This window comes from Phytophthora sojae (assembly GCF_000149755.1).
Source record: "Phytophthora sojae unplaced genomic scaffold PHYSOscaffold_1, whole genome shotgun sequence".
Classification (NCBI taxonomy): Eukaryota; Oomycota; class Peronosporomycetes; order Peronosporales; family Peronosporaceae; genus Phytophthora; species Phytophthora sojae.
Window position 1 is genome coordinate 352,201 of NW_009258115.1, and position 24,697 is coordinate 376,897.

General features: G+C 54.3%; 8 protein-coding genes across 8 annotated transcripts; 4 read left to right on the plus strand and 4 right to left on the minus strand.

Annotated features, from left to right (window-relative positions):
- Positions 1–500: 500 nt before the first annotated feature.
- Positions 501–1,793, plus strand: PHYSODRAFT_474234 (hypothetical protein; the record flags this gene model as incomplete). Its single annotated transcript, XM_009515588.1, has 1 exon — positions 501–1,793. The coding sequence occupies one exon, from the start codon at positions 501–503 to the stop codon at positions 1,791–1,793; it is 1,293 nt and encodes a 430-aa protein (XP_009513883.1).
- A 1,183-nt stretch (positions 1,794–2,976) lies between these two features.
- On the minus strand, positions 2,977–3,207 carry PHYSODRAFT_283975 (hypothetical protein). Its single transcript, XM_009515589.1, has one exon. The coding sequence runs from the start codon at positions 3,197–3,199 to the stop codon at positions 3,020–3,022; it is 180 nt and encodes a 59-aa protein (XP_009513884.1). The 5' UTR covers positions 3,200–3,207; the 3' UTR covers positions 2,977–3,019.
- Positions 3,208–4,826: 1,619 nt separating this feature from the next.
- On the minus strand, positions 4,827–6,302 carry PHYSODRAFT_248285 (hypothetical protein; the record flags this gene model as incomplete). Its single annotated transcript, XM_009515590.1, has 1 exon — positions 4,827–6,302. The coding sequence occupies one exon, from the start codon at positions 6,300–6,302 to the stop codon at positions 4,827–4,829; it is 1,476 nt and encodes a 491-aa protein (XP_009513885.1).
- Positions 6,303–7,492: 1,190 nt separating this feature from the next.
- Positions 7,493–8,368, minus strand: PHYSODRAFT_465105 (hypothetical protein; the record flags this gene model as incomplete). Its single annotated transcript, XM_009515591.1, has 2 exons — positions 7,493–7,746; positions 8,275–8,368. Coding segments are annotated over 2 exons (348 nt in total), but the record flags the coding sequence as incomplete, so codon positions are not given.
- Positions 8,369–14,793: 6,425 nt separating this feature from the next.
- Positions 14,794–15,669, plus strand: PHYSODRAFT_456993 (hypothetical protein; the record flags this gene model as incomplete). Its single annotated transcript, XM_009515592.1, has 2 exons — positions 14,794–14,887; positions 15,416–15,669. Coding segments are annotated over 2 exons (348 nt in total), but the record flags the coding sequence as incomplete, so codon positions are not given.
- Positions 15,670–16,862: 1,193 nt separating this feature from the next.
- PHYSODRAFT_320526 (hypothetical protein) lies at positions 16,863–18,338 on the plus strand (the record flags this gene model as incomplete). Its single annotated transcript, XM_009515593.1, has 1 exon — positions 16,863–18,338. One exon carries the CDS (start codon positions 16,863–16,865, stop codon positions 18,336–18,338), a length of 1,476 nt encoding a protein of 491 aa, XP_009513888.1.
- An 887-nt stretch (positions 18,339–19,225) lies between these two features.
- On the minus strand, positions 19,226–22,513 carry PHYSODRAFT_476581 (hypothetical protein; the record flags this gene model as incomplete). The annotated part of the gene is made up of 1 exon (XM_009515594.1): positions 19,226–22,513. One exon carries the CDS (start codon positions 22,511–22,513, stop codon positions 19,226–19,228), a length of 3,288 nt encoding a protein of 1,095 aa, XP_009513889.1.
- A 1,013-nt stretch (positions 22,514–23,526) lies between these two features.
- On the plus strand, positions 23,527–24,425 carry PHYSODRAFT_477621 (hypothetical protein; the record flags this gene model as incomplete). Its single annotated transcript, XM_009515595.1, is given in 3 exon segments — positions 23,527–23,673; positions 23,685–23,734; positions 24,116–24,425. Coding segments are annotated over 3 exon segments (507 nt in total), but the record flags the coding sequence as incomplete, so codon positions are not given.
- Between the last annotated feature and the right edge of the window lie 272 nt (positions 24,426–24,697).

Genomic DNA, 24,697 nt, shown 5'->3' on the forward strand with positions numbered 1-24,697 from the left:
TACCTTTGTGAGTGAAGATCTTGACCACGTACGTACAAAGCTCGACTACCGCTAACATCCACTTCACAATTCAATTTGCCAATCCGTCCCTCAGTATCGCGATGGATCCTGCTGCGGCCTTCCCGTCCATCGTCCAAGCGCTGGTCAACCCGCTCTTCGAGGCTGCTTCCAACAGCACAGAGGACTTTGGAGAGCATCACGACGTTGCGTCGGGTCTCCACGTCTTCCTCAACTCCCTCCTGCTCACGTTGGTGCCCCTCTGTGTGCAGCTGGTGCTCTACCCTTCACACCTCGAGGCGCTGGGGCTGAAGCTGAAGGACGCTCTGGTTGGAGGCAAAACCAGCGACGTTGTCCTCCGAGAGATCAAGGCCGTGACGCGCTACGACAAGTACTACGTGCTGGACCAGTACGAGAACCGTCTCGGCCACATCCTGCAGAAGGCCATCGCTGCTCACCTCGCGGACGTGCTCCAGCTGCGCGGCAAGGGCGTCCGCTACGAGATGGTGCAGCGCGAGCTGGACGACGGGACGCAAGAGGAGCTCAACATGGCCCCCAAGCGAGCGTCCGACGACTACTGGACTGACGACGAGGACGACGCCGAGATGTACGAGGAGCTCAACCGTATGAAGATTGCGTCGCTCCCGAAGTTCCAGACGTGGGTCGAGGTGGAGAAGGGCATCTTCTTCCAGCAGTACATCCAGCAGCCTAACGGGGAAGATACTGGCCGAGACGCTGTCGTTAAGGACACCAAAGAAGTCACGATGGTGTACGTCTTCAAGTCCTCGGAGCGTGGCGCGTCCGCGAGAATCGACAAGTTCATCAGCGATGCCTTCGCCAAGTACCAGCTGCTGGAGCTCACGAAGCTGGCGAACGACAGCAAGCGCTACATGTACGTGCAGACCGTGCAGGAAGCAGCAAAGTCGTCCAAGACAGAAGAGGACGGTGAGAAGTCCACTGCCTCCGCTGCGGTCTACAAGCGATACGCCCTGAGCGGAGAGAAGTCGTTCAAGAACCTCTTCTTCGACGAGAAGCCGCAGCTGCTCCAGCTGCTCGACAGCTTCATGACTCGCTCCGGCAAGTTCGCCATCAAGGGCTTCCCGTACAAACTCGGTTTGTTGCTGCATGGACCTCCTGGCACCGGCAAGACCAGTCTCATCAAGGCGGTGGCGCAGTACACTAAGCGCCACATCGTGACCATTTCCTTGGGCAAAGTCAAGACGAACCAGGAGCTGATGGACGCTCTGTTCGACCTCCGCTTCGCCGTGGAAGGCGTGGACCTGCCGGTCAACATGTCGTTCGAAGACGTCGTGTTCGTCATGGAGGACATCGACTGCGCCGCGTCCGTGGTGATGGCTCGCGAGAACAAGCCCGAGACCTCGCGACGACAACGCAAGCGGCTGTCCTCGTCCTCTTCGGCGTCCGACAAGCTGAACCTGTCGGGACTGCTGAACGTGCTGGACGGAGTGATCGACTGTCCTGGCCGCATTATTATCATGACCACCAACCACCCGGAGAAGCTGGACCCCGCGCTCATCAGACCCGGACGCGTCAACAAGAAGCTCATGCTCGGGTACATGAACAGCGACCAAGTCCAGAACATGGTCGGGTATTATTTTGCTACGGCTTGCACTCAGGTGCAACGTGAGAAGCTCCAAAGAGTCATGGACAGCGCTGTGTCTGTCACTCCTGCAGCCGTAGAAGCCTTGTGCTCCGAGCACGACGATATCGATGCAGTGCTAGAAACCTTTCAGCAGATGCGCCAGGTTTTGCCACCTTGTACAACAGCAGCATAATGCATTCATACTGCCAATTTACCTAGATGCTCAAGCTCTTCGTCTTATGCTGAGGATGCCGAACAGCGCGAGAGCTGTCCCAATTATTTCGACTCATCCTTTCTACTGCTTTCCAGCATCGTGACACCAGCAAAGACGCACCCACACTAAGAGGCTCCACCAGGGCCTTAACCCACTTTGGCGGTTCTCCGTCGCGTAGTCCACCGCGTTTACAACATTCTGTACTGATGGCGTGCTGATTTTCGTCGGTTGCGTGTGATCTCCGGCTGGTTCATGGCCATCGTAGCGTACCAAAATATACTGACAGGAGCAGCCCTCTCTCCGCAGCTTGGCATAATGACGAAACTTAGATTCTTGCTGAATTTACGGCGCTGTTGAAGTTTCTTCGGCGCTAGCGACATTTACGACGCTAACGATCAACGTGGCCACAGTCATGGCCAGGAACCCCGCTAGATGCATTTTTGGCTCTCATGAAGCTTTGGTACGAAAGAGATTTTTGAATGAATGGGCTTTCCTGTCGCAATGAGGCGTCCACCACTATGACCAAGCAGGCAAAGCTCTGAGCTTGATCCCGTTAACAATCCAATCGTCGCAAGCCACACCGATGTAGCCTGGATGACCCCGCTGCAGCGGATCTACTCTATAGCAGTTCGAAAACACGGCAAGATCTTGTGGCTCTTCATCCAGTTGATCCCAAACTGCCTCCTTACTCTCGAACTTCTACTGGCTCACTGCAGGGCAGTTGTCCCAAATAGGCTCCCAGACGCACTCGACATTGGCGTCGAAGCGTACGCCGTCTTCGATCCAGCAGTTGTGCGAGACGTTCGGCACCGTCGTGCGGTGCAGGCCACCGCGCTCATCCAAGGTGCGCAGGCCGTAACGTGTCCCCTTTGTACTCAGCGGTGTCCTCCATTTCCATGACCGTAAACTCCTCGAACTTGGCCTCAAATTTGTCGATCGAGTCCACGGGCGTGTAGCGTTGAAGCAGCGAGTGCTGCCACGGGGCCACGACGCCGTCGTTCGTGCTGGCGAAGTAGTGGGCTGCCTTGAGGCGCAGGAATTTGGCCTTGCGGCGGAGCTTGTCGCTCTCGCACACAGAGTTGGTGGGGTCGCACTTGTTCAGGTTGTTCAGGTACGGGAGGTACTTATTGTCAGCCGGCTCGCGGTTCATGTTCATGGGCGAGTACGTGGCCTGCATCGTCTGATCCGCGCCCAGGACAGCGAGGTCATACTGAATCTTGCCACGCCAGTCGGCCACCGTGTACTTGGAGAAGTCCATTACGTCCTTCGTCAGCAGGCTGGGGCCAAGCACGTTGATCATCAAAGTCTTCCGGTTGCGGGCCGTAGAACACGCCGTTCTGCATGCCGACCAGGCTCACGAGCGAGTGCACCTTGTGGTCGTCCATATTCTCCACCACGGCACGGGCTAGCCCGCCGCCCTGCGAGTGGCCCACGAAGTGGTAGCCGTCGTCGAAGCGCGGGTCGTTCTGCACGATGCTGCGGATCTGGGCGATGGCCAACGGGATCTGATCCAGTCGGTGGGACGACGAGTCACCGACTGGATCGAGCACTCGTCCTCGCAGAAGCTGAGCCCCACGAAGACGCGGCCTTCAGCGGTGAGGTTGGCCTGGATGTTGCGGCCATTGATAGCGTTGCCCGTTATGCCGTGGAAGCTCCGAGGCGGGGACAGCGATGCCGTTTAGCTGGCGGAGGCTGGAAGAGCTCGAGTATAAGTAGGCAACCAACGCGACGATGGCCGTGGCGACTAAAGAGCTAACGAGCGCGCCAGCTTGATTCTGGGGAGGTAGATCGACATATGAGCAGGGTCCATCGAAGACACGAGCACTTGTCTTTCTCGCGAGGAACAGAGAAACGAACACAGGATCCAAAACTGATGATACATGAAATGGTTTGGTGGAATTGATTCCTTCAGTGATTTATTTTGTAAAATGATTTGTGTCAGTTGGCTGATGCTTGGAGGGGGGGGGGGGGGGTCAGAGCCTTCGCATTCTTCAGACTTTCAGTTTTTCACACTATTAAAACGCCTAGGCGTTGAATTCGAATAGACCGCCCAGTAGGCGTTCTATTTTATTTGAACGCCTAGGCGTCTGGATCGGGGTAAGACGGTAGTCTAAAATAGAGGTGGGGAATCTAATTAGGAGATCAAATTAGGAGATCAGTCGAAATAAAGAAGATTTTGAAGTCTAAATTAGACAAAACTTGACTGATTTACTATTTGATTAGACATTCGGAGTTGCCGATCATAATAGTTGTTTTTAGGAGGTATACAAAGAAAATATTAAAATAATTTAATATATATGTTTTACATTTTATTTGATATAACAAAGAGAATATATAAAAAATGAAATAAAACTAAATTTTTAACTTTATGGTTTTAACTTAAAGATTCAATATTCTCTTTCATATTGCTTTACATGTTAAAAAAGAAAACAACCATGCTATGCTCAAAGTTGATTCGTCGTTCGCAGGTCTTCAGTCCGTTTATGCGGTGGACCAACCCGGAAAAGTTTTATCTGCTATCTTCTGCACAATCATCCAGCCATTGGCGTAGATCACTACACTTGATTGAGACAATGGTGCGTTTCGGGACGCACCTCGTGCCAGGCGCGACTTTATTAGTGGATACGCTTCTCCGCAACTACATGTACCGGACCATGGTTAACTCCGAAAGTGGCTGCGAAGACGCGGTAAACGGTGCGGCGCGGACTTCATTGCGCCAGGGCTTCAGGACATATAGTTTCATGCAGAGCGTTCCACTACTGACGTGGCAAACCATGAACTGGTGGATAGAGTTTCCTTGCAACAAACCTGCAACTCAAATTGCATGTACCTGGTGTTAAACATGTTGGGTTTGCTATGCTCCAAGTTGAAGTTGCGACCTTTGGTTGACCAATCCGCAGCGCCCATCACGTGCAACACCAACAAATGAGAAGAAGAAGGCCAATCCGTAGTAGTACAAGAGAAATCTATTCACACGAAAGGCAAAAACCACCTCTTACTCGCTACTGCACCTTACTTCTCGCGGCGTGAGTCGTACTCGGCCTGGATCTCCTCGGCCGACTTGCCCGACGTCTCCGGCACGAGGTTGAGCGCCAGCAGGTAGAAGATCGCCAGCAGTACCACGAACGGCACGTACGCGTAGTCGTTGAGCGCGTCCGAGATGTACGGGTACGACACGCCCACGATGAGGTTGCAGAGCCAGTTGATGCCGATGCAGAGCGACGACGCGCTGGCGCGGATCGAGTCCGGGAAGATGTCGGCCGTCATGACCCACACGAGCGGCCCGAGCGTCACGCCGAACACGATCACGTACAGCGCCGTGAACACGATGGAGAGCGCCGACACGTCCACGATGAAGGCCACCGTCATACCGATGGACATGACCACCATGCCCGCCAGGCCCCAGAGGATCATGATGCGCGCGCCGAAGCGGTTGGCCAGCACGCCCGTGAAGAAGGCGGGAAAGATGTTGATGAAGTCGATGATGAGCGTGCCCACGCGCGAGTCCGAGATGCCCGCGTCCGAGAAGATGCTGCCCGAGTAGTAGAAGACGGCGTTGATGCCCGAGAGCTGCTGCGAGCACGAGAGCAGGATGCCGCCCAGCAGCTGCAGGCGGTAGCGCGGGTTGAACATGGACTCCTTCTGGGGCGCCGCGAGCCCGGCCTCGGCCGTCTCGGGCTTCTTGCTCACCTCGAGCCACGACAGTGCCGTCTGCACGTGCTCCTCGCCGTAGAGCCGCGCGATGACCTGCTTGGCCTCGTCGGTGCGGCCCTGCGTGAGCAGCCACGCCGGACTCTCCACGCACATGGTCGGCGCCAGCAGCAGGTAGACGGCGCCCAGAATGACGGGAAAGGCCGCCAGGTAGCGCCAGCCGGAGCTCGTGTTGGCGAAGAAGAAGGCGATGGCCGGGAACAAGATGCCGATGGTCGTGAAGATCTGCAGCCCCAGGCCCAGCGTGTTGCGCATGTGCGGCGGCGACAGCTCGTTCACGTAGCTGCCGATGGTGGCGGTGGCCGTGCCCGAGGCGAGGCCGGCGATGAGGCGGCCGATCGAGAAGATCCAAATGTTGGACACGACGGTCTGCACGACGCCGCCCACGATGATGAAGATGCAGTTGCCCATGAGCGTCTTCTTGCGGCCGTACTTGTCGCTGAAGTGGCCGCAGCACAGCGAGCCCACCATGGCGCCGAAGATCCACGCGTTCACGGCGAACGTCCACTCGAGCTTGGTGTGGCCCGGGAACATGAGGCACGTACCCTCGGCCACGGGGCGCGCATTGCACTGGTCCGTGTCGTTGTACTGCGACAGGTTCATCTGCGAGGTGGACCAACCGCTCTGGAAGGGCTGGAGCCACGACAGCAGCGCGCTCGTGTACAGGATGGCGTTGGGCTTGATGAGGCGCGCGGCGGCCTTGTTGGCCTCGTCGAAGGTGTTCGCGGCGCCCTTGCCGGGGGAGTTGGCCACCGCGTAGTCAGCACTGTCGGCCATGGGTGCTTGGTTGGTGTAGCTTAGGACAGCGAGTGGTGTTGCTGTGGTTGCTGCTGCTGTTGCACTAGAAGGCAAAACAAACAATGAACTGACGGAGCAATAGCCAAGGCAGGCTTCGCGTTGAGGTACAGAACTGTACGGAGCTTCGGTCGGTGCGGTGCTGAGAGCCCGCCTATCGATCTGGTGAGCCCGTCGAGGTGGAACGGCTCAAGTGTACTTCACAAAGATATGCGACTTACGTTGAATCTCGGGGTCATCTGTTAACACAAAATGCACATTGCGTGAGCTAGGATACCACAAACTGCACCGCCATTTCCAGGCGTAGTCGGTTTGTCGTCCTTCCACATGGCTGAATGTCTCCCCTTGCCGCTGCCATTTGGTGCAGCAACTTGATACAATCGAGGATACAAACGAGTGTGTTTTTCTGCTGCCCCAATTGTGACTTCAGATCGAGAGCAGGGTTCGTGTTGGTAGCATTCGGTGGAGCCATACGGCCGCGGACGGTTGGTAGCAGTAGTAGAAGAGATTTTATTTGGACTATGATAGCCATTAAAATCCTAAAGAAGATTTCATCATCACCACTAATGGCGATTCTCATGGTAGCTGCATGCTGCTTACCCGTACTTGTCCTGGTTGTTCAAGGATTAATAGAAAACTGTCGATACAGTCCTCCATCAACTTGCCTTGTTCAACCGTTTGTGGACTCATCTTGTCCCTCCTTGCAATTACCTTCAACTGACGAACTCCCGTCACCCGGAACTCACGCAACTTTGCTCTACCGATGTTGGTTCTCCTTCAAAGATGAGCCTGTTGCGCACCATCCATTGCGTTGTGCTGCAAACGGTAGCTAAAATTCTCCAAAGACGTTTCAATGTGTCTTCATGCTTGGCCGTGCAAGACCCCGCCGTGAGGGCCACTCTCCTCTTCAGTGAGTCCGGGATCGGGGGAGCTTGCCGTGCTGCACAGTACTCTCGGTACCCGAGGAGGCCACTGTCGGTCACGTCAGCGCCACCCCAGTATCTAGCTAGCCATTTCCAGCATGCCACCGCGCACGGACATTCCCAGAAAATGTGACTCTGGGTTTCCTTTTCTTGGGTACACGCGCTTGTTTTCCTGCATGGATTGCTGTGTTGTCTCCCTTCAAAGAACAGGTTTAGCTGTCTGAGGGTCATTCTGTACACCGTCCACACTTGGTAGGGAGTTAGGGAATGGTCATGGCTCCATAACTGCTTGGGTCGTTGTTGCTGAAGCCCACATTGCCACTGGTCTTGTTTCGCCTGCGTCTCCAGTCTCTCTATGACCACGCCAATACCGCCTCGCAATTCTGTCCGAAATCGTTCGAAGGCTTGTCGTTTGAGCCCCTTTGATACATGTTTGTTCTTGATTCTCTCCTCCACAGTCCAAGGATACTGATGGAGGCTCGGATGTGCGTAAAATACTACGCCTTCAACTTGGGCCCACTTCTGTAAAGTCTGCGTAGTTTCTTCTGTGCAATTCTCCACTTCTATCTCCCAGTTGATGCCGTTGGGTAGTTGCCTGCAATTGAGTTGCCAGCTCGCCGTGCCTTGTGAGGTTGCTGCGCCTGAGAGATTCCCCGTTTTGGCCCTAGTCGCCACGACACATTGCGTAGCCATTGCGGCGGGTGCCTTAATTTGAATGGTGGATCGAGCCGACCTTCTAGCCAATCTCTCGGAGATAGTAAGATTACTATAATCGCCCACTTGCACATGGTTCTGTGACGGTGCCGACGCCCTTCATTTGATTCCTGCGCGACGCTAAACGAAAAACGCCCTTCAGCTTCTTTTCGAGGTTCAAGTTGATCGAGAGTACCATCCCTTATCCGTGAAAATCTTCTCCCGCTTAACAGAAATCTAGATGGTGCTGTCAACCATGGGTTATCACTTCCCTAGCCGCGAGGGCTCTACCTCATAATTCAGCTGAATCACGAACCTGCCATCAGTATCCTACCAACTAGTGCTCGCCTCTAGGATTGCTGCGTAATTGGTCTCCACTATTTCTTCTCGTTGCTTTACTTCTTCGTCCGCTGGCTGGAGCCATTCACCGATGAACTGCATTCCTGGCTCTACTCGCTGATTTTTTGCATTTGACGTTCTTGGCGAGACCGACTTGTTCGGGGCCTTGAGTACCCAGAACTTCCAGGCTTGCAGGTAAAGATCGGGTTTTTGAGTCAGCCATAGCAATGCATGTTTCGCTTGCTGTGTTTTCACCGCTAACGGGATAGACACCAAGCCGATTCCTCCTGCCTTTCTTGGTAGAAACACTAACCCAGGGTTAATCTTGTGTTTTGCTCCACTCGTTTCCACGTGCGCTTGCCAAAGAAATTTTTTCTGAAGGCACTGAAGTTTTTTCTCCGCCCACTTTGGTAGTTGGAACGCTGCAGAAGTGAAAGTCACGGCTGGTAGCACCATCGCATTTAGTATTGCCACTCTGTCTTCTACCGAGGTAGCTACCCTGCACGCGGTGGCCAAACGTCTTTGTATTTTGCGAATTCGATCTGCCCAATTCACATCGCGCATCTCCGCAGTCCCTACTTGATACCCCAGATACCGGGTCGTCTCTCCATGTCTGAGAACTGGGATACCCAAAATCGTCTTTCTGTACTCGACGGCGATGTTCAAACTTATAAACACGCTTTTCGCCGGCTGCACTCGGAGCCCCGATAACTCACCAAACCTCCGGACTACCTTGAGCACACGCGGCAGTTGCTTTGCCTTTTGCATAAAAACGGTCGAGTCGTCGACAAACGCAGAGAACAAGTGCTCTCGCCGCTCCTTGTCACCCGGCACTGCTACACCCGCAATTTGCGATTCTTGTGCCAGCGCTAGCCCAAGGATCTCAGCAGCTAAAATGAAAAGCAAAGGTGCCAGCGGGCACCCCTGCCTGATACCAGATTCTATCGGGCTCTGATCCGATAGCTCTCCATTGACCATAAATCTAGCTGTTGTCCCAGCGTGTAGGTTCCGCATCACTTCCACAAATTCACTACAAAAGCCGAACTTGCTTAATACTGCAAACATGAATTCACGATCGAGCGTATCGTAGGCCTTCTTGAAGTCCAGCAGTAATATGCCGGCGCTGTCTTCTAAGTCTGCTAATGGGTCCGCCACCGCACTTTTTAAGTGAGCTAACATCATCATTACCGTCTTGTTCATATTCCTCCCATGTACAAAGCCTTGTTGCGAGTCTCCAATTAATCGCCCTAGAAACATTTGTAGTCTTGTTGCCAACACCTTAGCCACAATCTTGTAGCTGGTTTGCAATAGAGTTATCGGCCGGTAATCCATAGCGCTCGTCGAGTCACCCTTTTTCCTCAACGGAATTATCAGACCCCTCAAAAAAGTCTGAGGTGGACGCTCGCCTCGAAGGATCGAATTTCCTACTCTCGTCAGGATCGGCGCCATTACGTCTTCCATATCCTTGTAAAAGTCGTTGTTCAGTCCATCTGGTCCTGCCGCTTTTTCTCTATTCAGCGCTCTGATAGCCTCCACGACTTCGTGTTCGTCCATGTTGGTAGTAAGCGCTGCGTTGTCCTTGTCGGTAACTCGTCTCTCGGATGGTACCGTGGCGAACTCATCTAGTCTGCGTTTTAGATCATCTAACGGGACCGTACGGTGGCTCCGTCCTTGGATGTCATTCCACTCTTGAGCAAACTTGTCTGCTATGGTGGACCTGGGTGCGAACTCAGTCCCAGGAGATGGTAGTATGCTGTTAACCGTTTGGTCACGTTCCCACACAGACACCCGGCGAAACCTCCTTCGTACACTGGCATGCGACCGTTGTAGTGCGTGCCCTGTGTTGAGTTCCTTGCTTACTTTCGCCTCGTCACCGTCGCGGACGGTTGGTCTCCCTTAAGCACATTAATATCTTGATGCTGCTTCGTGGTTGGGGTGACGAAGACACTGGATGAAGTGAATCAATGTGAATACCAGTTTATCATGGTGGACGACAACGCCATGCTGCAGGGTGCACTTCAAGCACTGCACGACGACGACAGCTTGGATCCAAACCGCAGACTGAAAGGAGCAACACGAGGTTTTCAGTATCATTTCGCTGCCTGCCAATTTTTGATTGGCCACTGAAGGTCGCAACTTCAATGTGTGATTGCAGTCGTGACGTTGTGGTGAAAGTTTCACCGCGGAAGCATGGATACAGTATCGGTAGCTTCCCCTCTTGGTCACAGCGAGAATTCCTCATAAAGCGGTGGTCGTTCGTTGCCACTGGGAAGTTGCCAACTGCATGGAAGTCAGACGTTGTGCCTCATCTCACGCTACGCAAGTCGGAATCGTTGTATTATCGTTGGATATTCCGAACCGCGCTGCAGCACGTAGCCGCAATTGCAACCTCTGCTGCATTATTCGTTATCTGATAGCCTTGACGTTGCATGTATCGATCAATCTACAACAGCTACTTCCCTGTTAGCGCCGTTCCCTGTGGGAATGCTCCATATTGCGCGAACGGCACCTTAAAAGGGTTTCTAGTCCGTTCATCACTAAGGTGGAGATGTAGCTCTCAGTAGTGTGAATTCTTTTGCGGAATTCGCCGCCATTGGTGTTGATCGCGCGGTACAATTTTGGTTTGGGCTTGTGTTGCTACATAATATGTATTATACACATATTATGTGTATTGGAACGATTCCGTATCCTAACATCCGACAGATTGCTTACCTAAAAGCTCGCGTATAAACCTCGTCCAGTCCGGAGGTCGGACCGGCAAGTTGGTATCGAGATGTCTTACATGTAGTTCGATACAGATCTAAGTGTGCATCGAAATTGAAGCAGTTAGGCACTTATCGCAGTATAAACTATGCGATAGCGATAGCCAAAAGTGGCGGTGATGCTAACCATGAATACAGCGTCGTTCCGGCAGCGCAACAAATCTTAGTTCTACACGGTGCGTAATGTGAATCCGTGGCCGACGCCACTTAGGAAAGGGCGCGATCGCAATGCAGTAGAGGCATCTACCGCTGTCGCAATAGACTGGGCAAACAATCAATGTACTTCGAAGTAGGTGGTAAAAATGGCTTCAAATGACCGACAGGAAACTTGCCAACCAGATATAACGAAAGTTTGTGCCTCGCGCGGCATGATCGACATGGCAAAATGCTGCATGCTAATAGAGATGTGTCCAAATAAATCATACAAGAACTACCATATTTGAATTTTGAATTTGTTGCGGTTTAGACGGCTATCTACAAGAACGACTATATGTTGAGACTGCGAGAGAACTCCGACCCTGGGACGTCAGTGGGGTCTGGTTGTTGTCATTTGTTGGTATATGAAGAAGGATGGCCTCCAAGCCAAAGGATGGCCTCCAAGCCAAAACGAGCTGAGCAAGTGCTGCGCTTTCAAGTCAAACTGCAATTAGTGATCGACATTGGTGGCCGTATTGACTTCAACTACACACTCTGTGACGAGGGCTGGTACATTTTTATTTGAGCTCGCTACGATTGATAAACTTATACTAAGGAAAGACATGTGAGCTGCTCCGCTACCGACTGGGGCTATATGGTGATCGTGGCTTGGCGCAAAATAAAATATCAGAGAGGTAGACAGTCCTGCAGGATAGTGTACAAGCTAAAAACTCGTAGTGAGACAAGATATGTCGGCCACGGATTCACATTACGCACCGTGTAGAACTAAGATTTGTTGCGCTGCCGGAACGACGCTGTATTCATGGTTAGCATCACCGCCACTTTTGGCTATCGCTATCGCATAGTTTATACTGCGATAAGTGCCTAACTGCTTCAATTTCAATGCACACTTAGATCTGTATCGAACTACATGTAAGGCATCTCGATACCAACTTGCCGGTCCGACCTCCGGACTGGACGAGGTTTATACGCGAGCTTTTAGGTAAGCAATCTGTCGGATGTTAGGATACGGAATCGTTCCAATACACATAATATGTGTATAATACATATTATGTAGCAACACAAGCCCAAACCAAAATTGTACCGCGCGATCAACACCAATGGCGGCGAATTCCGCAAAAGAATTCACACTACTGAGAGCTACATCTCCACCTTAGTGATGAACGGACTAGAAACCCTTTTAAGGTGCCGTTCGCGCAATATGGAGCATTCCCACAGGGAACGGCGCTAACAGGGAAGTAGCTGTTGTAGATTGATCGATACATGCAACGTCAAGGCTATCAGATAACGAATAATGCAGCAGAGGTTGCAATTGCGGCTACGTGCTGCAGCGCGGTTCGGAATATCCAACGATAATACAACGATTCCGACTTGCGTAGCGTGAGATGAGGCACAACGTCTGACTTCCATGCAGTTGGCAACTTCCCAGTGGCAACGAACGACCACCGCTTTATGAGGAATTCTCGCTGTGACCAAGAGGGGAAGCTACCGATACTGTATCCATGCTTCCGCGGTGAAACTTTCACCACAACGTCACGACTGCAATCACACATTGAAGTTGCGACCTTCAGTGGCCAATCAAAAATTGGCAGGCAGCGAAATGATACTGAAAACCTCGTGTTGCTCCTTCAAGTCTGCGGTTTGGATCCAAGCTGTCGTCGTCGTGCAGTGCTTGAAGTGCACCCTGCAGCATGGCGTTGTCGTCCACCATGATAAACTGGTATTCACTTGATTCACTTCATCCAGTGTCTTCGTCACCCCAACCACGAAGCAGCATCAAGATATTAATGTGCTTAAGGGAGACCAACCGTCCGCGACGGTGACGAGGCGAAAGTAAGCAAGGAACTCAACACAGGGCACGCACTACAACGGTCGCATGCCAGTGTACGAAGGAGGTTTCGCCGGGTGTCTGTGTGGGAACGTGACCAAACGGTTAACAGCATACTACCATCTCCTGGGACTGAGTTCGCACCCAGGTCCACCATAGCAGACAAGTTTGCTCAAGAGTGGAATGACATCCAAGGACGGAGCCACCGTACGGTCCCGTTAGATGATCTAAAACGCAGACTAGATGAGTTCGCCACGGTACCATCCGAGAGACGAGTTACCGACAAGGACAACGCAGCGCTTACTACCAACATGGACGAACACGAAGTCGTGGAGGCTATCAGAGCGCTGAATAGAGAAAAAGCGGCAGGACCAGATGGACTGAACAACGACTTTTACAAGGATATGGAAGACGTAATGGCGCCGATCCTGACGAGAGTAGGAAATTCGATCCTTCGAGGCGAGCGTCCACCTCAGACTTTTTTGAGGGGTCTGATAATTCCGTTGAGGAAAAAGGGTGACTCGACGAGCGCTATGGATTACCGGCCGATAACTCTATTGCAAACCAGCTACAAGATTGTGGCTAAGGTGTTGGCAACAAGACTACAAATGTTTCTAGGGCGATTAATTGGAGACTCGCAACAAGGCTTTGTACATGGGAGGAATATGAACAAGACGGTAATGATGATGTTAGCTCACTTAAAAAGTGCGGTGGCGGACCCATTAGCAGACTTAGAAGACAGCGCCGGCATATTACTGCTGGACTTCAAGAAGGCCTACGATACGCTCGATCGTGAATTCATGTTTGCAGTATTAAGCAAGTTCGGCTTTTGTAGTGAATTTGTGGAAGTGATGCGGAACCTACACGCTGGGACAACAGCTAGATTTATGGTCAATGGAGAGCTATCGGATCAGAGCCCGATAGAATCTGGTATCAGGCAGGGGTGCCCGCTGGCACCTTTGCTTTTCATTTTAGCTGCTGAGATCCTTGGGCTAGCGCTGGCACAAGAATCGCAAATTGCGGGTGTAGCAGTGCCGGGTGACAAGGAGCGGCGAGAGCACTTGTTCTCTGCGTTTGTCGACGACTCGACCGTTTTTATGCAAAAGGCAAAGCAACTGCCGCGTGTGCTCAAGGTAGTCCGGAGGTTTGGTGAGTTATCGGGGCTCCGAGTGCAGCCGGCGAAAAGCGTGTTTATAAGTTTGAACATCGCCGTCGAGTACAGAAAGACGATTTTGGGTATCCCAGTTCTCAGACATGGAGAGACGACCCGGTATCTGGGGTATCAAGTAGGGACTGCGGAGATGCGCGATGTGAATTGGGCAGATCGAATTCGCAAAATACAAAGACGTTTGGCCACCGCGTGCAGGGTAGCTACCTCGGTAGAAGACAGAGTGGCAATACTAAATGCGATGGTGCTACCAGCCGTGACTTTCACTTCTGCAGCGTTCCAACTACCAAAGTGGGCGGAGAAAAAACTTCAGTGCCTTCAGAAAAAATTTCTTTGGCAAGCGCACGTGGAAACGAGTGGAGCAAAACACAAGATTAACCCTGGGTTAGTGTTTCTACCAAGAAAGGCAGGAGGAATCGGCTTGGTGTCTATCCCGTTAGCGGTGAAAACACAGCAAGCGAAACATGCATTGCTATGGCTGACTCAAAAACCCGATCTTTACCTGCAAGCCTGGAAGTTCTGGGTACTCAAGGCCCCGAACAAGTCGGTCTCGCCAAGAACGTCAAATGCAAAAAATCAGCGAGTAGAGCCAGGAATGCAGTTCATCGGTGAATGGCTCCAGCCAGCGGACGAAGAAGTAAAGCAACGAGAAGAAATAGTGGAGACCAATTACGCAGCAATCCTAGAGGCGAGCACTAGTTGGTAGGATACTGATGGCAGGTTCGTGATTCAGCTGAATTATGAGGTAGAGCCCTCGCGGCTAGGGAAGTGATAACCCATGGTTGACAGCACCATCTAGATTTCTGTTAAGCGGGAGAAGATTTTCACGGATAAGGGATGGTACTCTCGATCAACTTGAACCTCGAAAAGAAGCTGAAGGGCGTTTTTCGTTTAGCGTCGCGCAGGAATCAAATGAAGGGCGTCGGCACCGTCACAGAACCATGTGCAAGTGGGCGATTATAGTAATCTTACTATCTCCGAGAGATTGGCTAGAAGGTCGGCTCGATCCACCATTCAAATTAAGGCACCCGCCGCAATGGCTACGCAATGTGTCGTGGCGACTAGGGCCAAAACGGGGAATCTCTCAGGCGCAGCAACCTCACAAGGCACGGCGAGCTGGCAACTCAATTGCAGGCAACTACCCAACGGCATCAACTGGGAGATAGAAGTGGAGAATTGCACAGAAGAAACTACGCAGACTTTACAGAAGTGGGCCCAAGTTGAAGGCGTAGTATTTTACGCACATCCGAGCCTCCATCAGTATCCTTGGACTGTGGAGGAGAGAATCAAGAACAAACATGTATCAAAGGGGCTCAAACGACAAGCCTTCGAACGATTTCGGACAGAATTGCGAGGCGGTATTGGCGTGGTCATAGAGAGACTGGAGACGCAGGCGAAACAAGACCAGTGGCAATGTGGGCTTCAGCAACAACGACCCAAGCAGTTATGGAGCCATGACCATTCCCTAACTCCCTACCAAGTGTGGACGGTGTACAGAATGACCCTCAGACAGCTAAACCTGTTCTTTGAAGGGAGACAACACAGCAATCCATGCAGGAAAACAAGCGCGTGTACCCAAGAAAAGGAAACCCAGAGTCACATTTTCTGGGAATGTCCGTGCGCGGTGGCATGCTGGAAATGGCTAGCTAGATACTGGGGTGGCGCTGACGTGACCGACAGTGGCCTCCTCGGGTACCGAGAGTACTGTGCAGCACGGCAAGCTCCCCCGATCCCGGACTCACTGAAGAGGAGAGTGGCCCTCACGGCGGGGTCTTGCACGGCCAAGCATGAAGACACATTGAAACGTCTTTGGAGAATTTTAGCTACCGTTTGCAGCACAACGCAATGGATGGTGCGCAACAGGCTCATCTTTGAAGGAGAACCAACATCGGTAGAGCAAAGTTGCGTGAGTTCCGGGTGACGGGAGTTCGTCAGTTGAAGGTAATTGCAAGGAGGGACAAGATGAGTCCACAAACGGTTGAACAAGGCAAGTTGATGGAGGACTGTATCGACAGTTTTCTATTAATCCTTGAACAACCAGGACAAGTACGGGTAAGCAGCATGCAGCTACCATGAGAATCGCCATTAGTGGTGATGATGAAATCTTCTTTAGGATTTTAATGGCTATCATAGTAGTCCAAATAAAATCTCTTCTACTACTGCTACCAACCGTCCGCGGCCGTATGGCTCCACCGAATGCTACCAACACGAACCCTGCTCTCGATCTGAAGTCACAATTGGGGCAGCAGAAAAACACACTCGTTTGTATCCTCGATTGTATCAAGTTGCTGCACCAAATGGCAGCGGCAAGGGGAGACATTCAGCCATGTGGAAGGACGACAAACCGACTACGCCTGGAAATGGCGGTGCAGTTTGTGGTATCCTAGCTCACGCAATGTGCATTTTGTGTTAACAGATGACCCCGAGATTCAACGTAAGTCGCATATCTTTGTGAAGTACACTTGAGCCGTTCCACCTCGACGGGCTCACCAGATCGATAGGCGGGCTCTCAGCACCGCACCGACCGAAGCTCCGTACAGTTCTGTACCTCAACGCGAAGCCTGCCTTGGCTATTGCTCCGTCAGTTCATTGTTTGTTTTGCCTTCTAGTGCAACAGCAGCAGCAACCACAGCAACACCACTCGCTGTCCTAAGCTACACCAACCAAGCACCCATGGCCGACAGTGCTGACTACGCGGTGGCCAACTCCCCCGGCAAGGGCGCCGCGAACACCTTCGACGAGGCCAACAAGGCCGCCGCGCGCCTCATCAAGCCCAACGCCATCCTGTACACGAGCGCGCTGCTGTCGTGGCTCCAGCCCTTCCAGAGCGGTTGGTCCACCTCGCAGATGAACCTGTCGCAGTACAACGACACGGACCAGTGCAATGCGCGCCCCGTGGCCGAGGGTACGTGCCTCATGTTCCCGGGCCACACCAAGCTCGAGTGGACGTTCGCCGTGAACGCGTGGATCTTCGGCGCCATGGTGGGCTCGCTGTGCTGCGGCCACTTCAGCGACAAGTACGGCCGCAAGAAGACGCTCATGGGCAACTGCATCTTCATCATCGTGGGCGGCGTCGTGCAGACCGTCGTGTCCAACATTTGGATCTTCTCGATCGGCCGCCTCATCGCCGGCCTCGCCTCGGGCACGGCCACCGCCACCATCGGCAGCTACGTGAACGAGCTGTCGCCGCCGCACATGCGCAACACGCTGGGCCTGGGGCTGCAGATCTTCACGACCATCGGCATCTTGTTCCCGGCCATCGCCTTCTTCTTCGCCAACACGAGCTCCGGCTGGCGCTACCTGGCGGCCTTTCCCGTCATTCTGGGCGCCGTCTACCTGCTGCTGGCGCCGACCATGTGCGTGGAGAGTCCGGCGTGGCTGCTCACGCAGGGCCGCACCGACGAGGCCAAGCAGGTCATCGCGCGGCTCTACGGCGAGGAGCACGTGCAGACGGCACTGTCGTGGCTCGAGGTGAGCAAGAAGCCCGAGACGGCCGAGGCCGGGCTCGCGGCGCCCCAGAAGGAGTCCATGTTCAACCCGCGCTACCGCCTGCAGCTGCTGGGCGGCATCCTGCTCTCGTGCTCGCAGCAGCTCTCGGGCATCAACGCCGTCTTCTACTACTCGGGCAGCATCTTCTCGGACGCGGGCATCTCGGACTCGCGCGTGGGCACGCTCATCATCGACTTCATCAACATCTTTCCCGCCTTCTTCACGGGCGTGCTGGCCAACCGCTTCGGCGCGCGCATCATGATCCTCTGGGGCCTGGCGGGCATGGTGGTCATGTCCATCGGTATGACGGTGGCCTTCATCGTGGACGTGTCGGCGCTCTCCATCGTGTTCACGGCGCTGTACGTGATCGTGTTCGGCGTGACGCTCGGGCCGCTCGTGTGGGTCATGACGGCCGACATCTTCCCGGACTCGATCCGCGCCAGCGCGTCGTCGCTCTGCATCGGCATCAACTGGCTCTGCAACCTCATCGTGGGCGTGTCGTACCCGTACATCTCGGACGCGCTCAACGACTACGCGTACGTGCCGTTCGTGGTACTGCTGGCGATCTTCTACCTGCTGGCGCTCAACCTCGTGCCGGAGACGTCGGGCAAGTCGGCCGAGGAGATCCAGGCCGAGTACGACTCACGCCGCGAGAAGTAAGGTGCAGTAGCGAGTAAGAGGTGGTTTTTGCCTTTCGTGTGAATAGATTTCTCTTGTACTACTACGGATTGGCCTTCTTCTTCTCATTTGTTGGTGTTGCACGTGATGGGCGCTGCGGATTGGTCAACCAAAGGTCGCAACTTCAACTTGGAGCATAGCAAACCCAACATGTTTAACACCAGGTACATGCAATTTGAGTTGCAGGTTTGTTGCAAGGAAACTCTATCCACCAGTTCATGGTTTGCCACGTCAGTAGTGGAACGCTCTGCATGAAACTATATGTCCTGAAGCCCTGGCGCAATGAAGTCCGCGCCGCACCGTTTACCGCGTCTTCGCAGCCACTTTCGGAGTTAACCACCCAGATCAGTAGCTAATAGGTCCGGAAAGCTCAGGAATTTAGGAGGGCAGTTCTACGGCTGGAACGTACGCAAGGTGGCTGATGATACTGCTGCTTTCGGTCTGAACAGCAGCAGTCAAAGTACCGGGATAGCTCGAGCTGGATCAAAACCAAGGAGAAGACAAGTGCCTTGTGCGCATCAGCTGCCAGCAGACGACGGCGTGGATCATGTTTGCGAGCTGGTCCGGTACATGTAGTTGCGGAGAAGCGTATCCACTAATAAAGTCGCGCCTGGCACGAGGTGCGTCCCGAAACGCACCATTGTCTCAATCAAGTGCCACGGAGGCTTGCCACTGGGCGGCGACAAATTGCTGAATGAATTCCAGAATGATAGATTTTGATTTGCAAGTGGCTAAGTATCATGAGTTCTACACAATTCTTCCATCGTTTGCATCAGTTTACATGTCATTCACAAGAACGCATTCACGTAAGTATAAACGAACTCTTGAAAAATAAACAGGAGTTACGACCCTGCTTCGGGGCATCTCTACTAACTGGAGCGCTGCTTCTTGGCTGAAGACGATGAAGACGACTTGGACGAGCTGCTGCGCTTCTTGCTCGAGCTCGAGCTCGACGTCTTGCTGCGGCTGCTACTGCTGCTGATCTTACTCTTGGACTTGGAAGAGGAGCTCGAGCTCTTTTTCGCCTTCTTCGCGAGGTCCTCCTCGTCCTTGGTGCCGCGGCTCTTGAGCTCGTCGTTCTCGCGCTCGATCATGCGCGTAAGCACCTCTCCGCGCTTCTGCAGTTCACCGATGGTGCGCGACTTGAAGAACCAGTCGAACCGGAACTGCCAGGCCTTGCGAATCTCGTCACGGATCTCGCCCCAGTGCTCTAGCGGGCCATACTTGTTCATCATTACGACAAGGAACACATCTTCCTCCAGAATGTAACCCTTGCTCTTGTAGCCGGCCGGGTAGTGGAGGCGCATGTCACGCAGCGGGTGGCTGTATCGGCTGCACTTACGCGCGAGCGCCTGCTTCACCACTTCATTGCGCTCCAGACGCTTTTCGCCACGCTCGATCTTCTCGATGTACTTCGCGTGGTCCTTCAGCTCCGTGTAGCGGGACCAGAATGTGTCGTAGTATCTCTCCACCTGAGCAGGATCCTTTCCAAGAACGACTGAGACCTCTTCGCACACACGGGTCTTGTCAGCACGACCGTAGCGCTCGCAACTGTTGATAAACTGCTTCAAGTCGCGACGAGTCCAGTCACCGAAACCCTCCTTCTCCAAGGCTTCCAGCTCCTTAACATCAGCAGCATCCATCTCGGTCTCGTTCAGCTCCTTTTCAAGGGCAGCAGAGCGCGCATCGTCGCCTTCACCCTCTTCAGCAGAGTTCTCGGCAGACTCGTCACCCTCACCCTGCTTCGGCTTCCGCGACTTAGCGCGCGTTTCATCGGCCTTGGCCTCCTTGATCAACCGGGTTAGCTCCTTCCGACGGTTCTCAACCTGGGTTTTCTTCGTAAGCAACGCCACCATACGCTCCTGCTGGAAGAACTGATAGTCGTGTACGACGGGCACCTTCGCTGCGTCAGATCCAGATTTCTTCGGCTTCTTGGGCTTCGATAAACCAGCCTGCTGGCGGTAGTACTCGTCCTCGTTGTAGTTCGACTTGCGCTCACGCTGAGGAAGAGCGATGAACGTGGACGGCAGAATATCTCCGTTGTTCGTATCCTTCGAGAACACCTCGCCCTCAAACTCGTAGAGACTGGAGACGCTAGCATTACCGTTGTCGCCGGACAACGAGAAGTTCGCCAGGTTGTGCTGCATATCAGCATTAATCTTATCCTTCATGGCCTCCGTACGCTCTTCGCCACGAGCAAGAATGGCGTCGATATCGTCGTCCGTGATCATGGATCCACGCGCGTTAAAGATTTCGTCAGCACCGAAGCGCACCATGGTCATCAGCTCATCCTTGGAAAGCTTCCGGTTCTGTTGCGCAAGACGGCCCTGCTGAATGATAGCAGCATCAAGGTACAGCTTTCGCTCGGCACGCTCCACAATCTTCTCCTCGACCGTGCCATCCGTGATGAAACGGAACACACGCACGATCTTGGTCTGTCCGATACGATGAGCACGATCCATAGCCTGCAGATCCACCTGGGGGTTCCAGTCCGAGTCAAACAGAATAACGATGTCTGCCGTGGCCAAGTTGATACCCAGACCACCAGCACGCGTACTCAGCAAGAAGCAGAACTTGGAGCTGCCCGGCGCGTTGAATTCCTCCATCATGTTGTCACGGTCCTCACCCTTGGTGGAACCATCCAGTCGGCAGTAGTCGTGGCCGAAGTAGCGCATGTAGTCCTCCAGAATATCCATCATCGACGTCATCTGGCAGAAAATAAGCACGCGCGAGCCCTGGGCCTGGAGCTTGGGCAAAAGCTTGTGTAGCAGCGTCATTTTACCACAGTTCTCCCACAGGTGCGGTCCTTCCTGGTACGGCGGGCCGGGCTCAGCGCCCTCGAACAGGTACGGGTGGTTGCACACCTTACGCAGCTGCATCAGGATGTTCAGCAGACGAACACGGTCACTACCGCCGATAGCGTTTAGGTGCGTGGCGTCACGGTGCAGTACGCGCATGTACCACTCGCGCTGCATCTCGGACAGACCCACGTAAAGCTTGGTCTCGATCTTGGGCGGCAGCGAGTGCTCCACGTCCGACTTCAGGCGACGCAGCAGGAACGGACGCAGGATCGTGTGCAGCTTCTTGATGACGTTCTCCTGTCCTTCCTGCTCGTCCACGTTGAACCACGAGTCAAAGTCCTCCGAGTCGGAGAACACGTCGGGCAGCAAGAAGTTGAGCAGCGCCCAGAGCTCGTGCAGGTTGTTCTGCAGCGGCGTGCCGGTGATCAGCAGTCGGTGCTCGACCTTGAACTCCCGCACGACCCTCGAGAGCTTCGAGTTCTCGTTCTTGACTCTATGGGCCTCGTCAATCAGCAGGTATCGCCACCGGATCTTCTGCAAGATGGCCTTCTCGATGATCGCCACCTCGTACGACAGCACGAGCGCGTCGAAGTCCTGCTTGATGACCGTCTCCCTCTGCAGGGCGCGCTCGTCCTTGCTGCCCATGAACTTGAAGGCCTTGATGGAGGGGCACCACCGCTTGAGCTCGCGCATCCAGTTGCCCACTGTGCTCTTGGGCACGATGATAATGTGCGGGCCTTCAATGCCGCGCGCCTCCCTCAGATAGGCCAGCAGCGAGATGCTCTGCAGCGTCTTGCCCAGCCCCATCTCGTCGGCCAGGATGCCGTTCACGCCCGAGTCGTGGAGGCGGATCATCCAGTTCAGCCCCTCGAGCTGGTAGGGCTTCATGGTGCCGAACTTGATGATGGACGGCTGCTGCGTGATGCGCGTGTAGCGCGCGTCATCCATGTCCTGCAGCGCCTGCGCGTCCGCCTGCTTGCTGCCTTTGCCGCGGCGCGAGCCGGCCGCGGCCTCCTTGGCCGCCTTATTGCGGGACATCTCCTTGCCCACGGCGCTGCTGCCGCCCATGAGGAAGGACGTGAACACGTCCGACTGCGCCATGAGGAAGGCCATCTTCTTCTCGCGCGCGCTCTTGGCGCCCCAGTCGGCGTCCTGCGCCAGCGACTGCTTCACCAGGTCCAGCGACTTGCTCTGGCGGTCGCGCTGCTCCTGGAGCACGGCTTCTTCCTCGCGGCGCAGCGCCTCGCGCTCCTCCTTGGAGAGGAGGGACTTCTTGGCGTCCTCGGCGGCGGCTTCCACGTCGTCGGCGTCATCGTCCGCCGCCTCGTTGTCCTCGACGGACTCGCCGCCGTCCATGGACGCGTCGTCGTCTTGCTCTTGCTCTTCCTCCTGCTGCTGCGCGTCGTCGGCGTCGGGCTTGGGGGGGGCGGGAGCGGAGGGGGAGGGGGAGGCGGCGGCGCTGCTGCTGTTGCTGCTGCTGGCGCTGGGGCTGGCGCTGCTCGGGCTCGGGCTGGCGCTCGCGCTGCTGGACTCGGCCATGGGTGAGGGACTGCGACTTGCGCCTTTGCCGCCTTTTGTATGGATCTGGTGATGGAGGCGGGTAACGGTTTGGCGCGAATTTCGACGAAGTGCGAGGCGGGATGGTGTGGACCACGTGGAATAGGGGGAGCTTAAGTCAGTACACAAGGGAAAATGTACTGGTCGAAGTGACGGCCATTTTGACAGTAACGCCAGCGATCGTATACGAGTGCATTCCTGAAAGAAACTTACACATTCGATATGGCGCGAGGAAAGCGAAAACGCCAAAGCTCGGCCACTACCAACGACTATGAGGAGGAGGACGACGAGGGGGATTCGGAGAAGGAAAGTATCCCTGCGATGATCGGCCCGAGAAGTGGTGCCCCGGTGGGATACGCACACAAGATGCCGCACGATCTACCATTCGTGCAACCCTACCAAGGCGGCGACTTCTTTTTCGTGCGCGAATGCTATGGCGTTTACTACATGCTTGTCGAAAAGCTGCTGCTGGAGGGGAAAGAGTGCGTGACCAGGTAAGCTACTGTACTCGCTCAAGCTTCTAAACTTGAGCGATTGACTGACTGCTTATTGCCCCAGGAATTGGCAAGTCTGTCTTCTATGCCTACTTCTTCGATCGTTTCCGCAAGGCTCATCCGGAATGGGCCATAGTCACGTCATCCTACTCGAAAACTGGAACAGTCTGCAAGATCACTCACTCTCTTTGAACCTGATAAAGACCCAGTAGTGTATGCAAAGGCCGGGCCGCAACTGCTAGAAACTATAATATCGGGTATCGGTTGTCAGGCGTGGATCTGGCTGATGTGACGAACATCGATAAGAAGAAGGAGACGGAGAAAGTGCTGTACTTGTGTGATGGCCCGCCGAAGGTTAAATGTCCACAAATCGTGGTGTTCACATACCCGAACGATCGGTGGTTGAGCGAAGTCAGAAAGGATAGGTGCACTTACTGGATGCCACCATGGGCACTCGAACTTCGAGTCTCGGAGAGCTCCAATTAGCTGCCGCTGTGCTAGACTACCCTTTAGCGCCTCGTAGCTCGTCTTGCTCGCCACTTCGCGCGCTCTGGACGCCTGCCGACTTGCGATGGTATGCCTCACAGCGACGTTGCAAACCCGGGCCATCATCGTCACCAAGCCACCGCCGGGGTACCCGGGCCAGCATCGATTCCCAGTATGGCCCGGGTTTAGCAACAAGTTGCCTCGCGCACGCGTGCCAACTGTACGGACAGGTGCGCGCAGCGGGTTGCCGACTCGACTAGCTATCGCGGGTGGCAGGGCAAACGACGACGGACAGCGTGTAGGCCAAGCGTTACCGGCGGATCGAGCTGTCGAGACTTGACACGGGTCGTTTGAGTGGTATGGTAGCGCCCGGTCGTGCTGGGCGAGCCGACAGGCCGATGCACGGGCAAAGAGACATGAGCGATGATGAAATGGAAGAGCGGTTCTGGAACTTTGGCGGCGTGGCGAGCCATTGCCTCAACCTTGACTTTGAGGCTATCCCTGAAGCTATCCACGAGCTGATGGGGCCCATTACACGTATTACCGATCGAGGCGACCTCCAAAACCTGCTGGTGGGGAATAACGACACTCGCCATCGTTTCCTGCACTACCGACCACCGAGGCTCCAGCGAACGAGGATTACCCGAGTACCGAGGCCCCCGCCAACCAACACTACCCGAGTACCGAAGCGCCAGCGAACCACGAGTACTCGAGTACCGAGGCGCCGGTGAACGAGAACTACCCCACCACCGAGGACTACCCGACCACGGAGGCTCCAGCGAACCAACACTACCCGAGTACCGAGGCGCCACGACCGGGTTGCCGTTGGGAGAGATGTAGTTCTCCACCACAGAGTGAGCACCAGCCTCAAACGCAGCCATGAACGGCGGCATGAAGTAGTTCAACAGATCGAAGTCACTCATCAGGACGTTGTCACGGTCATGGCCCGTGGGAACCGATGAAGTGCTTGACACACGCAGCTGTCTGGTTGTAGCTCTGCAGG